This window comes from Apteryx mantelli, chromosome 3 (genome assembly GCF_036417845.1).
Source record: "Apteryx mantelli isolate bAptMan1 chromosome 3, bAptMan1.hap1, whole genome shotgun sequence".
Classification (NCBI taxonomy): Eukaryota; Metazoa; Chordata; class Aves; order Apterygiformes; family Apterygidae; genus Apteryx; species Apteryx mantelli.
In genome coordinates this window covers 49,499,273-49,516,874 of record NC_089980.1, presented here as the reverse complement: position 1 = coordinate 49,516,874, position 17,602 = coordinate 49,499,273, and the positions used below count along the sequence as shown (strand labels likewise).

Below are 17,602 nucleotides of genomic sequence, written 5' to 3'. Positions count from 1 at the left end.
CTGCATGGAGGCTTACAACTACCTCTTCCTGCCATTATCCTGGAAACACTGCAGCCTTAAAACACAGATGTTGCTTCTGTGATTTCACATATTAAAACAATTCCTTTTATTCTGAACTCTAATTATTCCTTTTAGAAGCCCTTTTAGAAAAGACTTTCCTGTTCAAAATACCCACTTAACGTGATAGCATAACAGGAAGCAGTTTGAAATAGGATGCTTTCAGGTAGAGGAAAGCATATGAATATTTCCTGCCAACATAGTCTCTTTCCTGCCAAGGTAGCAACATCCTCCAGTGCAGAATGGCTTCTAGGCTTTGTCTTAGGGTGTGCAATGCCTTCCACTAGAGACCAGCCTCATCATTACAATAATTTAAATGGAGTTCTCAGGTTTCATGGAGGTGTGGTTTTGAAGCTGATATGTGAGAATTTGAAGGCATTGCACGTTTGCAAGTTGTCCAAGTTTCATGCATTACAATAGTCAAAGTTTTACAGTGATGGAATACTAAGCTTGTGGTACACTCAAAATGGAAACTACTAGCAAAGGCTGAAACAGCCAAAAAACCTCAATAGCTTAACTTCAAGGACACCTTTGTTGAAATTTCTATTTGCATGGATAAGTTTCACTCAACATTGCAGAGACAAAACAAACAAAAACCCCCACAGTAGTCAGTTTTCATACAGTGTTAGGTTGTTGCCTTGAGAAATAATGCCATTCTTCAGCGCTCCCCCCAAACACAGAGGTGCATTCAAATTCAACTCAAACTTGATGCAGAAGTGAAAGCCTGTCTCTAGTTCTTTGAGCTTCACGAAAGTTGCAGAGATAGTTTGATAGTTAAGCTAAATATTATAGTTTACTACTAACTGTTGGGATCAGCAGGGGAGAACTTGCTTAAGAGGTGTATGACTAGTAGTGGGAAGAAGACCACTCTAAATGGAGGGCCCTTGACTCAACCCCTTTTAAAAGAAAGAAAAGGGAAAAAAAGGAGCTCCATTGCTCCACCAGTGTTTGACTTTCAGGACATGTTGCAAGACATGCCTATTTGTGCGAGGTATCTTTCACTGAGTTTACAGGAGCCTGCTTGAATCCAAGGTTTAGTTGCTTGAATGTAGTTTGTTTTCATTGACAGTTTCTTTTGACATCTCCTCCTCTGGAGGTGCAATGTTGTGTTGGTGTCTTTCACCTTTTCTATCACAGTAGCCCTAGGAGGCTCAAATCAGGAATAGTTTCATTAAGGTGTGTGCTCTAAAAACAAATAGTTTCTAATCTAAGAACTGATGCAAAATAGGGTGGGGAGGACAATAAAACCAGTTACACACTATTTTTATAGTTAAACTATTTTATCTAATTATAGTGTTTTTCAATTCATATAAACAAGTTATGATTTTCCTCTGTTGCTACTTTGCCAAGACGGGTTTCTTTTGATGTCACACCAAAGTACATACCCTGAAAGCATCTGTAAAAGTGTACTGGAAACAGAGCTATAAGTAACTGTTGAATTCAAAGCATGTAACCATTGGTTTTACACTAATGTGAAGGCAGTGCTCTTCCTCTTTATTTCCTGTTGGCAATGTGCGATTGGGCTTTCATGAAGGTGCTCTCACAGAAATTGTGTGGCTCCAGGGGGTAGAATTTAGTGGCCATGAAGAAAGGAGGCATGTGGAAATCTGCCCTATGGATTTTCTCATATAAACAATTGAAATATTTTTTTCTATCTTCCAAACCGAGAAGGGATGCAATGTCTTTTGGCAAAGTAGTATAATAGAGAGTGTGCTTTTTTCTTCAAACATGCACCATCTCTCCAGTGGGGGGATTAGTTGAAGTAGGGGATCTTTCCCAGAAACTTACTCTTTAAAGTAGGTAAATGAACAGTAGGGACAGTAGCAGGCACTGCAGAGTTTTTGGGGTTTTTTTTAAAGGTAAGAAATAAATCCCTTTATGTGGACTTTTCTAATCGCCTGGGACACATTCTATCTGGCAGAGATGATTTAGCAATACCCACAGAGAGAATGAGCTCCAGCAGGGGCATAATGATAACTCTTCTTTTGGATGGGATGGCAGAATTTTAGCAAGGGTTTTCCACAAGCCCAATAAGCTTTCTCTGTAACAGCACCCTTTCAGAAGCTGGCTATTTAAGGGGGGTGAAGGGCCATTTAAATGTTTGAGAATGATCCCTACTTACAGATGTTAGTCCCTAGCTGTAGAAGAACATGGCCACTTTGTACACCATTCTAGCAAGTCTGTGATTGCCAGAAACCATTGCTCCTATAGAAGGCAATGTTAGCTGGAAGCATAAAGCTATAAAATGCAGAGAACAATGTTCTGTGTTATCCTGAGAAAACGGAAGAAGTTGAGCGTCATTGCTTACTCCCTTCCTATTCTCACTGGGGAAACAAAGGCTTTATAGTGATACAGTCACAAGGGGAAATGATGAGTGATAAACTCTAGACATTCAGGACAAACAAAAATTAGAAAAGAATGATCTACAGGTAAATGTGTTGAATCTACACACCTCTAACATGCATAATTCACACCCAGGAGAGCTAATGTCAATCATGCTCTGAACTACTATATGCTTACAAAAAAGTGAGCGCAGGAAAACCATTTAAATTCAGTGAACAAATTCTTTATACACAAATCAAGATGTGAGGTAAAGTCCAATTAAGTGACAAGGACTTGCCATATAAGGTCCCTACAAAACGGGAAGAACCAACATCTTCATTCAAAGACTGAGAAATGCAGAGAAACAGTGGCTGCGTGGGCTAATATGACAATTTCAAGAGACCAATAATCATGTAAATCTTAGTAAAAGGAATAAATATTCAAGCAAATTCAGAACAGAGAGGCAATGGTAACTGGAAAACCCTTGAGAAGAAAAAATACATGAAATTCCCTCTCCAGAGATTTCTGTGGCACTATGAAAAAAATTTAAACAAAATATGTGTTCTCACTGATATTAATGAGAAACTACTCGGGACAAAGATTCTGCTGTATCTGTTTTATACAATTGCCCATTTCTGAATTTGTGAAGGTTCTGGTTTTAGAAGCTTACAGAAAATGTCAAATCCACTCTCAATTTTCATTTAAAAATTTTTTGCCTCCCTCACTTCTGGCAATGGCTTAAAAAATAATGATCAGTAAGTAAGTAGTGTTGGAAGACTCCAGCATGCCTTTCTAACCATATTTAATGTTTGTTGTACTCTCCTTTGTTGGAAGGCAAATTTTGATTACTGCTGTTCAATTATGATTCATATTTCTATAATCAGTGAGGTCTATGAGGTATACCATCAGAAAATACAGGTGAGTAGTGGTGGAAAAAGGCAGCACGTTCGCACACACACAGAAAGCTTGTGTAGCCTTTTAAATAGCTGGCTCAGAATCAGATCTATGAATCAGCTAATGAATATATCTCAAGAAGCAAGAGAAAAAACAATGCATTCATCACTGCTAAAATTTAACTTTGTAACTTACTTTTCGGCAATGAAAATTCATAACAAGGATAATAAAAAGGGCAACAGCAGGACATTCTTCCTCTTTCTTTAGTGGAAGCACTTTGTGTTTGTCCAGCACTCAAGTGCATTGAGCTGAGACTGCCACTTTCCTTTGGTTATGCTATGAACTGGATATAAACCATAAGGAACAGCCTTGTGCCTGAGCTTCTGCTTTGCCAATGAAATCTTTGAGCTCTAAAATAGTTGTTTAAAAACAACAGATAAGATTCTGTTTGCACGGCATGTTTTAGAAAGCAGCTGGATTAAATAAATTCGTTCAGAAATGGCTGACTTCAATTCCTGCTGACCACTGAGTGTTCCTCTCAATAGTGGCCTTTGAAAACCATCACTGTACCACATCCAAGGAGAAAGTCACGTTGCTCTCCCCCGACAGCCACCACTACAGCTGCCCCAGCAGACTCTGTTGACAAAAGCAGCCCACAGCTTTCATATTGCCACTGCTATTTTATCAAAGATAGAAATATTAACTATCTCAAACAAATGGTTTTAATTGCAAGCCGGGTTGTGGCAAAGCATATTCCTCTCATTCAGAATTGTAAAAATAAGTTAAACTCTCTACATTCATTACTACCTTCATGTTACCAGTAATGTTGTTAATGTGCCACCACACTGTAAGGTGCCAGCTTCACTGCCCATTAAGTGAGCAGCTCACAACACTGATACTGCGGTTTTCATTTTCCTTAAGGCTCACACTGCCAGGATGGGTCTCAGAAATCCTCTCTCCCTGGTCTTTTTAAGAGGCGCTCGCAATTAATATGATCATACTCAGCAAGCTCTAGGTCTCCTGTGTTCCCATCACAGACTCTGCGTTCATATAAATCTGAAGTTATTTGGTTATGTCCCTCAAAATGGCCTACTTGGCAGTCACACTGAGAAGAAATTGGTCTCTTGCAAAACAGTATATAACTAAGCTACATGTACAGAGTATGATCTGTACAAGGAAATACTTTCTGGCACATTAATACTTGTGCTGTTGAATGCAAAAGTAGGCTGTTGCTGAAGGGAGTTGTGTGTCATGGAAAACAGAAAGAGGACCTACACAATTTCAGTTGTTCTCATATATCTAGCCAACATCAATGTGGACAAGCGCAAATTAAGAGAACCACAAGGTGTTTAGCTTGGAGCCTAATCTAACGTGGTTGTAAAGTCTGTGCTGTGCTAGAGCACTTTACTGGGGACAAATACTGCACTTGAAGCAAACAGGGGAATATGGTTAACCTGCCCAATTTCATGGTATTGTGGAGAAAAATCTCTCTCTCACTGCTCTAAAAACTTGGACTCTTTGTGTTAATGGTTCTTTGAGTCATCTTTGCCTACCCTCATTCCAGGGATGTGCCAGCCATATACAATTAGGAAAAGCTGAACCAACAGTGCCAAACTGCTCTTTCATCTTATCCTATCCATCCTCACATGCTGGTGCATTCGAGGGGTATAATTATTTCCAACACCGAAAGAGCAAGAGACAAGCTGAGTCTTCGTCAGCAGTACTTCAATGGGTCAAAAGTTTGCCTCAATGAGCGCAATGCTTTGGCTGCCATATTCCTGGAGAGAAGACCTCATTCTGCAGGAGTTCTGGTGGCATCAACAGCATGTTTTGGATGCCTGCTAATTACAGAAGTCTGCAGATCTGCCACGCGCTGCTACATTCACAGATTAGAAATGGTTTCCATTTTGCAGAACAGTCCTTCCATTACTCATTAATTAGGGCTCCACGTTCCACCTTCCTGCATGGCCTATGCTTGGCAAACTAGACCGGGGTCAAAGGAAGTGACTTCCTTGTAAGTGAAGTTCCTTAAAACAGGCTCTTCATACTCCTCCACCGTACTGACATCTTCAAGACTCTAAAAAGAAGTTGGACCTGAGAAGGAAGAGAGACAGGTTGTGCCCTTTATAGTGACAGCTGTGGGGCCATAGTGCACCAGCAAACAAATCTCATTAAGATGCCACATCTTGGCTCCATCCACTTAGCAGGTACCACGAATAAGAAAATGTAGACCCCATTTACAAGTAAGGAATTTCTTATCTGCCTGAAGAAGGCATGCAGAAGAATTTCAGGATTAGACTCATGTTGCATGAATAAAATATGCCTTTGGTTGTGATGTGTGCGAGTTATTCTCATTTAGGAGGAAAAGAGCTTTAAGGCTTTTGTCTTTTAAGCCTTTGCTCTTATCAGTATTCCAGGTGGCTAGACCTCAGAGAGTCATCTTGAACATACAGGATATTGTTTTCGGTTAGCAAACTAACTTCATTTATGCAATCCATTAAAAAATACCTTCTTGGCCCATTTGCACAAAGGAATGTGAATTGACCATTATTCAAGACCAGTTTACACAATCATTACTGTTAATGCTTCTAATTAAGAGATGTGTAAAATAACTACTGTATCTGTAATGATTTCTTGATTCACTTCTTAAAGTTTTAATATCTCCTTAGCAAATACAAAATCTGAATACCACTCTAATGCCTAATTAACCCAAGTTTCATTTCATTAGTATGCTATAAACAAAAAAGCAACAGGTGTCTAGGCAAGTAGGTACCCTTTATAGTAAACAGTTCATCTTAGGAGGAGACTTATGTGTTTTTGTTTCAACACAGAAAATGGTAAACACACAAAGACACACACAGAAACATACACACACCCTTTGCCAGACTCCTGAATGTCATCATGACATTCCCTTGGAAAGGCCTACAAGCTTGCTGTAGCCTTTGTTTTCTTGTAATTATTTGTACATGATTTGCATGGCTCCTAGTAATTCTGAAGTTGCTGTATGGCCCTAGCTGCCCATTCTTTCCCAGACTGACTCAAACTATGTGTAGGTATTTTTTCTTCCTGGTTTGTCAGAAACTCATGCAACAAAGCCTCTTCACTCCCATGGACCTCCACTGATGAGTTAGCACCTGAGCAGTTTCCTTTTCTAAAGCATTTCCTTAAGAGGTTACAACCTTCCTTTTGAAGTATAAGAAAATTTGTTCCAGTCAAGCATGTGGAAGAATGTGAACAACTGGACAAACCTGATGTGCACAGAAAAAAAGATAAGTCATCTATATTTGTCAGCCTAGGATGTGCGATCTCTATGCCATTCTGAGAACCAGCTTCCTCAAAGATCAACCTTTGCAAGTGGGAATGGGATGGCTGACAGAATTGGGTGTATCCCACACAGCTTTGCTAAGTGCAGCTTCACAGTTGTGTGACATGTAATAGTACAGTTTCAACTTTAGAAATTTTGGCAATATTCCTTCCAGTCCCTCTGGAGTTTTCTTTGTATCCTTAGTGATGAAAGCATTTTCTCCATGATAAATACATCAGCTTGAAGCTAAAATAAGACGAAGCATCTCTTAATGAAATAACTTCATGTACATTCCTCTCCAGACAGTGATCCTTACATCAACTCTCACCATCACCCTGAGGCAGACTGCAGCTCTTCCTAGAAAAAAAGAGACAGAATCACTACACTCCTTTTCTGTTTTAAGCTGGAGTAATATGCTACAGAAACACTCTATTCTTCTCTCTGTTTCTCACCAGTACTGTTTTGTTTATTTATTTGTGTGTAAACAATCTTTAAAGAACACCCCTCCCAGGCCTGCAGTATCTCCTCCATCTAGTGCAGATACAATTGTCACACACACTAAATGCAGAGTAAATAACATTGCAACAGACAGCAGCCTCCCTCTGCCAACAAGAGCACAGATCAACACAAAATCACCTCAGCCTTCGGGATCCAAAAGGTATCCTGTCCTCAAGCTGCCTCCCCAGCCCTGCTCTGTTCCCATTAGTCAATGAGGAAACTCCCGCTGTCCCCGGCAGTGCAGGATGGCCCTCCAAAAATGTTCACAGACACAGAGATTTTACAGCTCCACGGCACAGATGTCAGCTCTTTTGGGCCAAAAGTCTGTTTCAGTTTGCATACTCACTAAAGAGATAACTGTGTGAGCTTACTGGCACTCAAGGCTTCTAAGTAAACATTAAAATCTTTCAAAAGTGCCCCCTCACCTAGCAATGCTCCTCCAGGAATATTGCTCAGTATCCTCAAAAGAGAACAGCCTCAGATAGCACTGCAACAACACAGAGCAAATTTTTATCTATCTATCTGCCACATTTTCACACTGAATACGTGATTGCTGGCCAAAACTTCTTGGTTGCAGAACAGCAGCATGACTAAAGAAACTCCTACACCATCTGTCATTTTCCAGGCTCTCACCCTGCCTGCACCAGGAGATTTGGACCTATTTAAACTACTGTAAATTCATTAATTACCTCACTGCAAACCAGACATAGTGCAATGAAGACAGTGGTGAGGCTTACACTGTTTAAAATGCCCAATTATGTTGATTGCATGGGTGAACATTTCTCTAATATGGACAAGGCCAAACAACCAAATCAAAATGTAGCAGATTATAAATACCCTGAAGCCCTGTCCATGCATAAGGAGTCATCCTGGTGGGTCTGAAGTGAAGGAAACCTCTGGGAAAGAGGCAGTGAGGACCAGCAGGGGCAGACTAAGAGTGCTATCTTCCTCCATCAGCACAGCTGTTTGCAGAGTATTCATCTTTCTACAGTGCAGCTATGACTATTATGTTAAACTGGCTCTGTCAAACTGATGTAGCTTTATGCCTGAACATTGCTACCAGCTTAAAGCTGGCTCACTCCAGTTGAACTTGCACCTGCTCACACAGGGGCACAAACTAAATGGGTGCAGGCTAAACCAATACAATCCATCTTTAAATCCAAACAAATAACCACCCAAGAGGGCCATACTGATTTCATTAAAACAATTTTAATTTCCAATTATGTTAAATTGAAACTGTGTTTGTGTCGGTACCTGCCAAGGTATGGGATGGTTTCCCTCTGTCACAGTGTTTGAGAGGATAATTATGGTTCAGAAAAGTCACACCATTATGGCCTTGGTGGGAACATGCTGCCAAGTGCAGCACGACACTGTTGCTGTCACTTCCAGAGACAGGGCACAGCCTGAGGAAACAGCCGAAAGCTTTCCTAAATCTGCAAGCATGCCAACCCTGAAACCCTGCACAGACACCTTACCCAGGCCAGCTGGGGCACAAGGATGGCTGTGGGAGCTCAGAGGCATTTCCTCCATGCTGACTTCTGTGCTTGGTGGCCAGACTGCTCATTTGTTTAAACCTGAAAGAGGTTCCCGTGCACAGCAACTGCGCTCACCCAGGGCACAGGTCTCAGGGCGTCCCTCCAAGGAACAGGCACGGCTAACGCATCCCCCACTCTGGGCACCCCGCAGCTGGGCTCTCGAGTTTGAACATTTCTTCACTGGCAGACACAAAAATTGCAGACTACTGCAATTGTGTCTACTCACAAATCCTCCTGAACTCCCCTGATGGGTTATTCATGTAGCCAGAGCAAGAGAGCATGAACAAGCCCAAGGAAGAGTCATCGTAGCGGACAGGGAAGGGCAAAGAGGGCAGCTCTGCGCTTTCTTTGGCCATGTGGAGCTTTGCCCATGGGAGATGCTGGCTCTAGCCATGGCTCTGCCTCCCCAGCTGCCAGCAGGCTGATGATGAGAGGGATACAGGGACCAACCTGTGCCTTTCAGAGTGACGAGAAACTAGAGGCAGGTAACAAAGAGGTATGAGAGAAATGGCAGGCAGATAAGCCAGTCATCAGCCCTCTGCAGTTGCTTTATAAAGAATAAAATCAGCACGGAGTGGATGTATATCAAAGAGAGAAATGGAACATTAACATTTTTGGAAATCTGCTTGCTGTAAGGTTCACTCAGCCCTAACCTTGCGGATAAAAGAAATGTGTGAATCAGCTGTTGAAAAAGAGTTTCACATGAAACAGATGCTCACAGATCTGGAGTGCCTACAGTTGCAAAAATCTTAGCAACATACTGAGGTAAGACTTTTGACTTAGCTTATCACGAATGTAATTCTCTGTTAGATATTTGAGCACTGACTTAAATTATTTCACCACAGATGAGCTGGGGGGCAGAAAAGAAATGGCTGTTGCCTTTTATACAATGTTTCATTCAAGGCATTTATACATTCAAGACTATGAAAGGGTAGTGACTGTGGTGCCAACTCCGTTGTTAGGTCTGTACTGCTACAAATTACTTCTGCTGCATTAAAGGATGCAGCATAAAAATGCGATGACATAAATACTATCCTATTTGTTTCTATGGCTGCTTGTCCTCTTCGCTCCATTGTCTCTGCTTACCCCCTTCCACATGGTGTGCACTGCTTACTGTGCCCCTGGCTCCCAGCGTGAGGCACATGCACACTTGCGTTGCTCTTGCTTCCCTCCGACAGCCACTTGGCCAGTTTTCTAACTTTGACACATGTTGGCCTGTATTCCTCTTGTTAATACATTATTTGTTAATACCATTAATACCATCTTCTCCCCTCTTGTATCCAAAGAAGATTACTGAGAATAATTCTTTTGGAAGATGTGGCTTTCATTGGCCCTTAAGATGGCTGGGAGAGTCTTTGAAGCGTGTTTAAAATCCCTCTTTGCCCTCTAAAACCTCCAGCTGGTATCGTGTTCATGACCGAACCGCTAGTGTTGCACCAAAGTCACGGCCCAGCAACCCAGGCTGCCTTGGCCTCCCTCAGCATGGATGTCCTGACCCAGGAGGCCAGCAGACGCCTTCTCTGGGGGCCTCCATCAGACCCTGTACGTTGTGGTAGCATTATCCTGGCTGGGACTCCACCAAGCCCGGCACAACACACAGCCGATGGCTTTTCTGCATGCCCGCAGAGGAAACCAGGGCTTCGAGGTGAGGAAAAGCTCATACCTTTCTTCTTCTGAGACTGTGACTCTGGCTGTTGCTGCTCCAACATTTTCTTGCTGTGACACTCCCCTGTGTGAAATCTGTATTGCTGCGGCTTGGCAGCTTGGGATTCACAGGTCCTCACCATCTTTTTTCATTTTTCTGACTTGTCTTTAGTTCTGGAGGTACAAAGAATGCTTATTGTGTCTGGGCAACAGAAAATGGGATTCTGTCAAATTTCAGTATTTGAATTTATGAACTTAACAGAAATTGGCTGTGGACTTGTCACTGCAATGCATCCCACTGCATAAAATGACTGTAAACTTCTCCATGCAACCCTGCCCTGTGAGCGTATGTATGTGCATGACACCAAATCCTTTATAATTTATGAAACACATATCAATATTGTATTAATGAGTAGTCATTGATTTTTATGGAGAACATAAAGATTTATGAAAGTAGGCAGTGACTGAAACTATGAAAGCAGTTTCCAAAAAATCTGTGAAGTATTTTATATTTCAGATAAAGAAAAATTTTCCATCCAAAATAGACAGTCTTTTGTGAAAAGCAGATTGCTTTTGGTATCAGAAAAGGGCAAGATTTGAAAAGGGCATCTGGTTCACAATAGAACGAGAATCTTTGGCCAAATTTGAACACAAATGGCTTCCTTTTGTATTATGGAGAGATTCAAGCAAGCTGTCAGTAAAGCAATGAAAGAACAGGCTAAACACCTGTGCAATGACCCTGACCCAAATGGGCTAAGCTATGCAAACAGGGAGATATACCCCTTTCAGGTTGACAGCAAAACTCTCTGATGTTGTTCAGAGTAGGAAAAAGTGTATTTAAAGTATGCTGATGCAGATCTGTTGGCAAGAGCAAGAAATAGAAGCCATAATTAGGACTGTTTAGAGAGTCCCCTGTCTGTATTAGAACATCCAGAACCAGGGACTGCAACAATGCATGAGGACGTACAGATTTTCCAAGGTCAGTCTTTTTTAAGCTCAGACACAAGGTAAATCCTGGGACTGATTTAGAAATTATGCTACAGCAAATGCCTCAGAAGCCAGCTCATATTCCCTCATAGGGAATGCCCAGTCTTAATTCTCCATTATCTTATACTCCACCATTGTCAAGAGCAAGTTGAACACCCCCCCCCACCCCACTCCAGAAGCATACTATATCCCAGATACCGTAAGAGGAGCACGACCTACAGCATCAGAAGTACAAATGCAGTCTATATGGCTGATATCCTCCTTATTGCATGAATTCCTTGTCCTGTAGAGCACTCAGGCTGTAGATCTGTGCGTTTCTGCTGATGTCCTGTACAAAAGCATAAAGGATTTAATGGGCTCTTAGCAGAGCTTTTTGCTGGAATGATCCTAAACTTTGGCAAGGACAGGAGAACAAGAACTGGAAAGGTTTCAGAGAAGAAATATATCAAACTGGAAAAGTGCTGGTGGTTTTGTATGTGGCCCTTAATAATTAGCTGTTTCTATCTTCACAATTAATTCTTTGTCACTGTTACTACAAATGCCTTCAATTTCCTTTTTGTCCCTCAGTGGACTCCAACTCATTAATATGCAGCTTTAAGCAAGTATTGGAGCTGTCATGCATTTCAAGTCTCCCCAAGGAAGCTTTTTAAAATTGTAAGTAAGACCTGACACTGAGACTTATTAGCACCAAACTTGGAAACAAAGCTTCTGTGCAGGCGGTGATGACTCCTCAAGTTACAGCTGCTGTCACCTTCATTATCCTGAGATTTATTATAAATGTGAATACCTCAAAGGAGCTCTTTGATGCAACCAACATTTCCACCTCTCATAAACTCCTATTTATTGATAGAACTGGGTGTGTGCCAGCATCTCAGATTTGAATGATGAAGCTGAACTTCTAGGTCAGATTTAATTGCACCCACACTGAGATACATTCAGAAGAAATCCACTCAAAGCAGTAGAGCGATAGCACAGCAGAGCAAATGCACATGCAACAAAGAAACTGGAAGTTTACATACTAGCTAAAAGACAGATCCTAACACTCCCTCGAGGAGCAATATCTAGGTCCAGATCAGAGTCCACCTTCAGTGCTTTGAGACAGGCTTGTGTTTGAACCTCTGTCTGATACCTATGCCTAGATCCAAGGCTTTGGCTCCTGCTCGCTTACTTATAAATGTCTGAAGAACCCCGTTTCTTCATCTCTGTGTCTGGAATTAAGAACACCCCTAACTGAAGAATAAATCCAAAAATATCTACAGATCAAAAAATCCTTCTTCATAATCCTACTATAGTGTGCTCTGCAGCCACCACCATGACTTCTAGCTATTTTATTCTAATAAATCACATCACAATAAACTTACACTTGGGATCACACAGTGTAAGTTACCTTACTGAAGTTCATTTTAGGATGGGGATATCTCATCCCCTGCCTAAACTAGAACTGGAAAAGCTGGAATCAATGAGGGATCCAATGCGAGACCAGTACTCTGTAGTAGAAAAAATAAGTTTGGGCTCAATCTTATGGCCTAGCTATTTCTTCCAAACTGCTAGCATAACTCGTGTGCCAGGATTACAGTTAAGACAGCTTCCCATGAGTACCAGTTATGGTAACAAAAGAAATGTGTAAACCTGAAATCAAGAAGTAGCTGTGGCTCTGCATGTCATCGGCGTATTGATGATTCTGCTAAGCAAGTATCTTTCTTTCCTTAGTGACCTACACATACACATTGAGCAGAAGGGATTAGAAGAGGTAACTTTTTGAACTTCCTCACAAAAAAAGCCTGAAGAAAGGGAGGGTGGGAGACTGTGTCCCCTCAGGCCTGCTGCCAGCACGGCCCTGGGTCGTCCCGGCTGCCTGGCTCATCCCGGCTTCCTGCTTGGGCCCTGGCACAGGCGGCGGCCAGCAGGAACGAAGGGACGCATCGGCAGGCGGGCAGGAGGTGGCTGGGGGCAGCCGCTGCTCCGGCCTGGCTTTTAGGGCCCGCGCGCCGCGCGAGGCGCGGGGAGGAGGCGTGCGGCCATGCCCGCCGCCCGCAGAGGGCGCCCGCCGCCCGCGGACGCCGCGCCGGGTGCAGCTCGCGGCCCGGCGCCCCCGGGACGGGCGGGCACGGAGGTGCGGGCAGATCGCTGCCCGGCAGGGCGCGGCCTGCAGCCGGGGTTGTCAGCGCCCCTCCGTCTGGTGCCCCTCGCCCGCAGGACAGGCGTAATCTCCCAAGGCAGGCATGCCATTACACACAGGATCATCACTGACAGAGCAGATGTGGCTAGGCAGGCACAGCCAGCAGCGTGTTAATTAAAGGTCTGACGAAAAACAAAGCAAATCTGCCAGTCCGCCAGCAGAAATGCTAATCCCGGAAAATTAAAAGTTATACACCATGGTGTAAATGGCACGTGGCTGCCTGTCGTCAGTGTCTTCAGGCCTACAGTGTATACCCACTCAGTACTGCTATAGACTTGCACTGCATTTTTCTGCATTACCTTGTCATCCTGATCACGTCTGTCTACAGAACAAAACGCGGGATCTTTGCATGTGGATTTATGTGAAACCCATTCATGTGCACTAGCAGCTAGGACACGTCTCCTTTGTTTGCCTGTTTGTCTGCTTTTTCGTGGCCCATATGTAAATGCAAAAGGCACTACTGGTGCAATCTGGCTACCTTGGGCTGCACTGCTTCTGCAGCTTAGACTAAAGCTTTCTTACCCAGAACAGGAATGGCTGCTCCACTATAAGAGCAATAATCCAGTGAACTTAAAACATGATAGAGCACCTTACGCACCTTTAATACTGGCAGAATAGTTACAAAAACTGAAAGGTACTGGGAGCTTCCTAACTTGGTGATCCAATGGAATGGTTTTAGTTCCTCATGGCCCTTGCAGCCCAGGAGACATTAGAGATGCTGGAAGGGAATGTTTATATGGAGTAAAAATAGGAGGGTAGAAAGGTGGATTTAAGTCCCCTGTACATTCTGCCTTCTCATTTGCATCACCCTGTATTTTGACCATATCAGGGGACTGGCATTTAGCTCTTTATTGCATCCATTTCTGAGGAAATAAATCAGCAACTTGTTTTGAGGAGAAAGATTTGTTAGGGATGACTGATTTCAAATCTTAAGGATTTGAAATAAATAAGGATCAGTAACCAGATACACAGTCTGTGAAAAGAAATCATAATTAAAAGGGAAAGATTAATAAGGAAGAAAGTGTGTAGAATTTTATTGTTAAGAGATCACTTTATTATGCCCTTGGCTGCAAGTTAAATTAATACACCTAAAATTACAACACGGAAAAGAGATGCCAATGACTGTCATAGATACAGCTTGCTTTTCTTCCACAGTTATTTAGGGAGGATTTGGAACATTTGTGAAATCATGTTCATTAAAGCCCTGAATACAGGCAACTAACCAATAACTGCAGTGGAAGCAACAAGGTTTCCTCATCCCCCCCTCCCCCCCGCCCTTTTCGAGAAAAGGGGGAAAATCGCAAATGTCAGTCAAGAAATACTGCAAAATAAAATGGACCCTGCTCGGCAGCCGGCGCAGAGCTGCAGCGCGGCTCCGGCGGGGCGTGCGGCGCCTTCGGGGGCGCCCGTGCAGGCGCGCTGCAGCTCCGCGGCTGGCCGGGGAGTGCGACAGAGCTGCGGAGCCCGAGCCTCCCTTCCCTCACAAAACTGCCAGGCACAAACGGGCAGGAGGATATTGGCTGCAAGGGACTCAGAGGCTCCTCCCAGAGACTGGCTCCCGATATTTTTGGAGGATTTCTTTTAACTCAGTTACAAACCTTGGTGAAGGAAACAAGTTACCACAGTCAGAGAGGGAGCGGGCTCGGCTTCGAGGAGAACGCAGCTCACGCTCCTTCTCCTCCCTTCACCTTCCTGAAGCTACCCTGGATGCTTCGTTTCACTCGTGGAGGAAAACCGTACTGTCTGCTGGGGGAAATGCTGATACTCTGGGTGTTGCTGTTGCTGTGAAAACACGGATTGTAAGTGAATGAGGAAGAAGACAATGAGGAAGAACCGACTGGAAGAAAACCCAAATCCTAAACATTTTCCTGAGAACTGATGGTGCTTGGGGCCTGAGCGCTGCCTGAGGAGAAGGCTGCATCCAGAGCAGAGGCTGCCGCCTGCCCAGCCAGCGGGGGACTCCTGTGGCACCGAAGATTCCCTTTGGATGTAAACTGGGAAACCTGTAGGAAATTCTCCTGTTGTCAAGCCATCATGAATTCAGTTGCTGGAAATAAAGAGCGAATCGCGGTCACAACGCGGAGCAGAAAATACGGGGTAAGTTGTGCAGGCAGGGGAGGCACGGCCGGCTGCGCCTGCCGCGCTGCGGAGGGCTCCGCGCCCTTCCCCCCGGGCCGGCGGTTGCCGGCGCTGCCCGCGCGCTGCTCGCTAACGGCCGCCAACGGCCGCGGGCTCCGCGTGCCGCGGCGCCAGCCCCCCCCCCCAGCGCCCCCGCGCAACTTTTGCGGCCCCGGCGGCCGCTCTGGGCGCCCGGGGGAGCGCGGCGCGCGCGAGGCGCGGGGGCCCCGCGGGCGCGAAACGCCTGAATGAAACTTGGCAGCGCCGCCGGCCTGCCGGCCTGACCCGCTGCCTCCCTCCTTCTCCCGCTCCAGGTGACCGACCCCTGCTCCCCCACCAAGCCCGCCGCCCCCTTCTCCCCCGAGAGCTGGTACCGGAAGGCTTACGAGGAGTCCCGGGCGGGGAGTCGCCCGGCCCCGGAGGGAGCCGGCTCTGCCCTGGGCTCCTCCGGCACCCCGTCGCCCGGCTCCGGCACCTCGTCGCCGGGCTCCTTCACGGGCTCGCCGGGGCCCGCCTCGCCCGGCATCGGCACCAGCTCCCCCGGCTCGCTGGGCGGCTCGCCGGGCTTCGGCACCGGCTCGCCGGGCTCCGGCAGCGGCGGCGGCTCCTCGCCGGGCTCCGACCGCGGCGCCTGGTGCGAGCACTGCAACGCCCGCCTGGCGGAGCTGAAGAGGCAGGCGCTGAAGCTCCTCATCCCCGGGCCCGTCAGCAGCAAGGTGAGCGAGCGGGCGCCGCGCATCCTCCCCGCCGCCGGGAGCGGCGCCCGGGGGGCGGCGAGCGGGCTCCGCGCCGGGGCCGCCGCCGCCGGGGCCGCCGCCACCGGGGCCGCCGCTGACGTTTTTGGGGGTTGTTTGGGCTGGCCCTTCTCTGCCTTGTTGCCGTGTCCCACCCCCTGCTCTTGCTTCGTGCGGAGCAGGGCCCCTCTCTCCCTGGAGGGCCTCGGGGCCTCTGCGGCAGACTCTCAGGCTCGCACCGTGCCCCCGCCTGTCTTTGCATTGATGGTGGTTTGCATGGGGATTTCCCATATATATGTTTTCTTGTTCCCCCGTGAAGGACAGGCAGGGGTGTGAATATCACATGGGAGTCATCGGGCCCTTCCGCTTTTGCTCATCTCGATCCCTAAAAGCTGCATTTGCAAAATGGCCCGAGACTTGGCAGCCAAGGTGCGTACGGTCTGATGCCTGCAGTTCGTAATTCCATTGCGGGGCCTGGTGTAATAGCAGCCCTCCTGTAGCTCCAGATGAAGCACTGAAACACAGCATGAGCCCTAAGGTCACTTGGGAAGGCTGTGGCAGACCATGGCATGGAACCCAGATCTCCAGGGTCTCATTAACTTTAGGACAACTTGGTGTTGGTTCTCTCTTGCAGAGAAGCAGCTAGATTTTTTTTTTTTTTTAGAAGAAACCTTAAAAATACCCAGAGTATTGGGTTGAAAAATACAGTGCCTAAACAGCAAGAAAGCATTTCTGAAATCTGGCCCCAGGTTTTGAAAGCTGACTGCTTGTGGTAGGAGAGGGAAGTGTGCTCTCTTTCTCTCTTGAAAATCTAGTCCCTCTAAAGGCATACTCTGAAATTACCTGGTTTTGTTTTATTTTGTTTTTTCTTTTCCTCATTTGTGTTGCATATAAAGATTAACAGCCATACAAAGTGATCGGCAGCTCTTGGCTGAACCTGTGCTACAAAAATAGCGAACATTGGGCCCCTCCGTAGCAACCCTGCGAGTGTTGTAGTGTGAATGCGTCTAGTGCTCCCAGAATGTAACACAATGCAATTTTGTTTGCCCTGTTGGGTCAGGTACTATCAAAGGACAATATTTACCCTTCCACTTCAAAGAGTTTTCATTAGTGGTTACGATAAAGAGGTATCATGGAAAGAGCCAATTGCTGTGGAAGGGTCCCTGGTATTACTGTTGTGTTGTATTCACCAGTATTTATTTATGTGCCATTACAGAGGCAGTTGGTGCTGTCTTGAACAAAAGACTAAAGGGCTGGTTGTAACCTTGTCTCAAGAGCTGGCTTAACTGAATTATTCATGAAAAGGGAAGGGGGGAACCAACAAAAATTA

At 45.3% G+C, this 17,602-nt stretch overlaps 1 protein-coding gene and 1 long non-coding RNA gene across 2 annotated transcripts in view; one reads left to right on the top strand and one right to left on the bottom strand.

The window, feature by feature from the left end:
• Nucleotides 1-14,451: 14,451 nt before the first annotated feature.
• On the bottom strand, nt 14,452-15,996 carry LOC136991569 (uncharacterized). The gene is made up of 2 exons (XR_010883709.1): nt 15,913-15,996; nt 14,452-15,467 (listed from the first exon to the last, which is right to left on the bottom strand). It is a non-coding gene; the product is annotated as an uncharacterized lncRNA (long non-coding RNA).
• Nucleotides 15,455-17,602, top strand: part of KIF26B (kinesin family member 26B) — a 306,974-nt gene continuing 304,826 nt past the window's right edge. The window contains exons 1-2 of the mRNA XM_067293330.1: nt 15,455-15,517; nt 15,853-16,254. Of these exons, the coding sequence (XP_067149431.1) occupies nt 15,455-15,517; nt 15,853-16,254 (465 nt within the window). The remainder of the gene's footprint in view (nt 15,518-15,852; nt 16,255-17,602) is intronic.